Consider the following 5176-nt stretch of genomic DNA (forward strand, 5'->3'; position numbering starts at 1 on the left):
GAGCCCGAGGATGTAGCTTCGGAGGTGTACCATGGGCCAGACCTCGAGTGCACCGTTGGCAACCTGCTTCCTGGAACTGTGTATCGTTTCAGAGTGAGGGCGCTGAATGACGGAGGGGTGAGTATAAAGTTCTGATGCTTTTGTTTCTACCCTTCTGAGAATCCTCAGCAGTATCTAGCCAACCTTGATAACCATTAAAGAAGTGTATATAAAATCTTCTTTCTGAATTGATATATTGTGATTTCGTATTCCCAGCATTAGAAATTGTGTTTCTTAGGTCTTCATATCATTCTGTTTAGAGTTTAGGGATAATAAGAACATTGCCCTTTTAATGCTTTTGGTAGTTTTAAAAATAATTTCCTATTCACTCATTGACTCTATTATCAGTTATGAGAAATTAGGACTATACAATATTCCTTTATCATATTGTCTAAATTACTCAGTAATGGTTTTTTCAGATTGGTTTTTAAAACTGAAATGAGGCAATGGCTAGTGAGACCACCTTGTTTTCGTTTATGTCAAGTGAAGCTTAGAACTCTCTGGCCTTTCCTTCTATGGTTCCATTTGGAGTTGTAAAAGTGTGGGCTCTGGGAGATTGAAAATATATGTCTGTGTGATATCCACAAAGGTGTTTGTTATTTGTTGCTGCTGCTGCTGCTGCTGTTTTAAAATTGCAAAGTGGTGTGGATTTGGGGGAGATTCATAATGAGAAATATATGACTCAGAAACTAGGGCTTTTTGGTGTGTCAAAGATGGGTAGAAACGTAAAAGAAGGCAGGAGGAGGTCGATAAAGCACATTGCCTCTGAAGTCTCCCAAAAGTGCTAATGATTTGTATAGATGAGTTCCATGCAAATTAATATATGTAGTTAATTAATGATAAATTTTAAAGAAACTCCAACTAACAGTGACATGAAGTTGACAGTGACTTTTTTCTAATTCTATGTAGTCTCGTTTAAGCATTTCAGAAGTACATTGTGTTTTAGTCCATTTCATGTTAGCCACAACTGACTGTGAACATTTCTTCTGAAGATCTCAAACTTTCAACAGGACCTAGATTTCTTTTACTTCCCCATCAGGAAACAATTTCAGACACAGCAAAACTTTTTAAATTGAAATAACAACGTGAAACTAAACGATAAAAATATATTGGTGAGAATATAAGAAAGTCTGTGCACCCAAACTTATAACCATATAAGTAAAAAGGAGATGAATGGATGGTGATGACCACAGATGCTACAAAAATTTTATTTTATTTTTGTTTTTGCCCTTTTCCCCATCAACTTCTCAGGGGTTCTCTGCCATAACAAAGATAAATGTGCAACTCCTGATTTGAGTTTTACTTTCTCTCAGCTTTAACTAATTTATGATATAAAGAACTATCTTTAGCCTTTGTTTATTCCTGTTAAGTTGAAAGTTAACCATATATTTGACTTTTAGTCACCTTCTAAGATCCATTTCAGAGAGCTTCTCTCCTACCCGGAACCTCCCACCCCTAACCCAGTATGTTTGCAAGTTGTGTTGGAAAAAATGTGAGAGATTTTTTTTGTGGGGGTTTTTCTTTTAAATCTTTTTTTGCCCATTTTGAATAAACATGGTCACATACTTTATTAGTCTGGAATTTATTTTAGTCTTTGCACCATTCTTTGAAGTATCACATATTCCACTATTAAAATGAGTGATTATGATTCTCTCGAGATGTTTTAAATCTCTAGTGGCAGTTGGCTCTGAGCAGTGTTGTCACTGATACTAATATAAAGAAAACAAGAGTGCGATATAAACCTTCAGATAGTTGAGATGGTGGAGATATGCTGAGAAAATGTTAAAGGAACATTAGTTTTCAAAATGTAAAATACCAATAAGTATTTGGAATAAGTACTTGGAATTTGATAACCAACAATTCTGAGTAGATTGTTATGTATGAAAAATTAGACTGCAGTGTACATCTGACTTGGTGTTCTTTGATGTCCTATGAAAAATGTTAAAATAGAACACATATTGTGTCAAGAATCAGCAGGTTTTGTTTCTGATGTCGTAGTACACGAAAAATGTTTAGTAAACCAACTTTCTAATTCTTTTGAGTAAAAAGAGTGTACAAATATAATAGACACTTACCACTCTGGGAATTTATGTAGGAAAAAACCTTATACACATTCAGTTGAAAATGAAAATGCCATTAGGTAATATTGTTAATCAATTTTATTGACGATAGTATTAGCTTAGCCGTTATTTGTTTATAAGCTTATATGTACATGTATGCATGAACACATACGTGTGTGTGTGCGCACACACGCATACAAGCATGTGTGTATTCTTCTCTTTCAGTATGGCCCCTATTCTGACGTCTCAGAAATTACCACTGCTGCAGGGCCTCCTGGACAGTGCAAAGCACCTTGTATTTCTTTTACACCTGATGGATGTGTCCTAGTGAGCTGGGAGGTAAGTCAGACACATGTCCTGCATCACTTTCTGTTTCTTCTACTTTATCTGCCCCCAAATGCAAGTTAGGAGAAACCTACAAAGCGAAAATTTACACGTAGGTGATTTTTACACACTAATTTCCCTTGGCACTTGCTAATATCATTTAGAGTTGTGGAAATTTTCCTTGTCAGAATTGAGATGAAATTGAGTATCTCGTTCATGCTTTTCTTTTGTATGTATTTGAAATATCCTGGAGTATGTTACTGTCTTTCCCAATTTAGTTAGTCAAACACAAACATCATAGTATTTTCTTGTTGAAGTTAAGTACCCAAATTTCTGCTTTCTAGAGTCCTGAAAGCTCCGGTGCCGACGTCTCAGAGTACAGGTTGGAATGGGGAGAAGATGAAGAATCCTTAGAACTCATTTATCATGGGTCAGCCACCGGCTTTGAAATAAGGGATCTCTTGCCCGCTGCACAGTATTGCTGTAGACTACAGGTGGGTTGACATCACTCAGACGTTACTCATAAACACTGGTGTTCTGTGGAAGACTCTGGGAAACTTACTCAAAGGCTCATGATGGAGGCTACCAGGAGCGACAATATGGGGGAAAAAATGTCTTTATGAATTTGTTTCGGTATTTTACAGTTAATTTCTGCTTCTCTAAGAAGTCCCGAAATATAAGAACAAAACCAGATTCTTTCTACTTCTCATCACCCTTGTATCTTGCTTGTTTATCAATTCACTGAATAAATGACTGAATCCGAGTCAAAGGTATCACAGCTCCTTAGGGAAGGTTCCTCCTCTCTGAATTCCTCTAAGATGCACATTTCAGTGGGAAAGCCACTTAGAACTGGCAAAAGACAGAAAATGTATATACCAGCTGTTAAACGGAGCCACAGACAAACAGAGTAATTTAGACTAGTCTTTGTTAGATTACCGGACCCACTTCCCACTTCTTAGTGACTGTTAACAAGGCTGGTTACCTGTTAGCTTCCGCTTGCGAGTCCAAATAGAATAACTTCGAGGACAACTGGCTTCTAGCCTAACCCCTAAAAGTGTGGGTTTGCTTTATTGACTTGGATAATTTTTTTCCTCCTTTTTATTGTCCTAAAAAACAGGGTTATTTATTTCTTTCCATTTGTTCAGTACCATTTCTTGAGCACTACTTGTGCCAGAATCAAAGGATGTTCAAGATGATCAAGAGGAGAGATAGAAAGATTAATCAGATATGTTTCTTGACCTTGAAAAATTCTATCTTTGTACACATTTAGATTTAAATAGATGAAGAAGCAAAGATGCCAGATTTAGGTTTCCACCTGATTTAAGTTATAGATCAAATTGCTTATCTCTGGCCTCTTTGGAGAAAACATTCCTTCTGTTAAATTCTGAAGCCCACTTTATCATAAACATTTTTGAATAAATTCTTTATTATACAGCTTCCTTCCTTCTCAAAGGGAGCACCTGGGACCTAATTAACCCCTTGTCAATGACTCAGGGTCATAGCGCGTTATCCAGTCTTTATAATGGCAATGCTGAGTTATTGGGAAAAGGTTAAATTATGTGCCACACTCCTGGAACAAGGTAGGATATAAATAAAGAACTGTCTGCCACCACAGGAAAGAACTGCACTATGCTTTTTGACTTTGGGTCTCTCTTTAAAATGTTCTTCTCACTCTTTTCCTTTCAAGTTACATGCTGTCACTTAGCATTGACTTCCCCAAACTACATTGTAAAAGATACACTGATAAGACTAGAGCCTGCATGGTGATTATGCCTCCCCGTTTTGACGGTTAGAAGTAAAAAGTATTTTCAAATGTCTATACCTCTTTGTTATAAAATGAGTCAGACCCTGTGAAGGGGATAGTACTTTTAAGGCCGCCATTGCTATGCTAAAGAAGTATTGCGGGGAAAAGGGTCTCCCTAATCTATATTGATTTCTTGGTACCCATGGACCATATATGAATTACTGTCATTTGACATTACTACAAAGTCAGGTTAAACCCAAATATTCTTTTGAATACTTGGCGCTTTAAAAATTAAATTATTATAATACCTATACTGTGTTTCATAAAAATTGGGTGAAACTGCTTGTTTTGCTCTGGAATTTTTGAATTTTTATATTCTTTCTTAAAAATATTTTAATTAATAAGTGCCAAAGTAATTATGTTCACATGAAGCATATTGTATATCATAGGCATTACTTTTATTTAGTAAAAGACTGGTAATAATAAGTCTTATAAATCAAGAAAGCATTTTCCATAGAATGAAGCTAGTAAAAGAAAGTGGAATCCTAGACTAGAAAAATAACATTATTGGAGAAATTGGTAAGATTTTAATCAGGTCTGTATGTTATTAGCACAGTTGTACTAATGTTAATTTCCTGGATTTGATCATTGTATAGTTTTATAAGGTGTTAATATTGGGGAAAGCAGGGTAAGAGATAGGGGAATTCGTACTATTTTTACAGCTTTTCTGTAAATCTAAAATTAGTTCAAAATAGAATTGTTGTTGTTGTTTTTAAGTAGGAAAAGTGCTGTTTTGTTCTTGGTTTTCCCTATGGGAAGGAGAGAATTAAAGCACTGACTATTGATCCGACCTTATTCCAGGATTTTACATATTAATTTAATTTTTACAGTCCTGTGAATTAGGTGTTCCTGTCCCCATTTTATACATATAGGCTCAAAGATATTAATTTACCTAAGATCGCAGAGTTAGAAATAATGGAGTCAAGATCTGAACTAAACTCCAACTCTA

At 35.7% G+C, this 5176-nt stretch overlaps 1 protein-coding gene across 1 annotated transcript in view; it reads left to right on the forward strand.

Annotated features, from left to right (window-relative positions):
• FNDC3B (fibronectin type III domain containing 3B) overlaps positions 1–5176 on the forward strand; it is a 304172-nt gene that overhangs the window by 254611 nt on the left and 44385 nt on the right. Inside the window, exons 19-20 of the mRNA XM_011380910.2 lie at positions 2325–2438; positions 2768–2917. Coding sequence (XP_011379212.1) covers positions 2325–2438; positions 2768–2917 — 264 coding nt within the window. The remainder of the gene's footprint in view (positions 1–2324; positions 2439–2767; positions 2918–5176) is intronic.

This window comes from Pteropus vampyrus, unplaced genomic scaffold (assembly GCF_000151845.1).
Source record: "Pteropus vampyrus isolate Shadow unplaced genomic scaffold, Pvam_2.0 Scaffold12, whole genome shotgun sequence".
Lineage (NCBI taxonomy): Eukaryota > Metazoa > Chordata > Mammalia > Chiroptera > Pteropodidae > Pteropus > Pteropus vampyrus.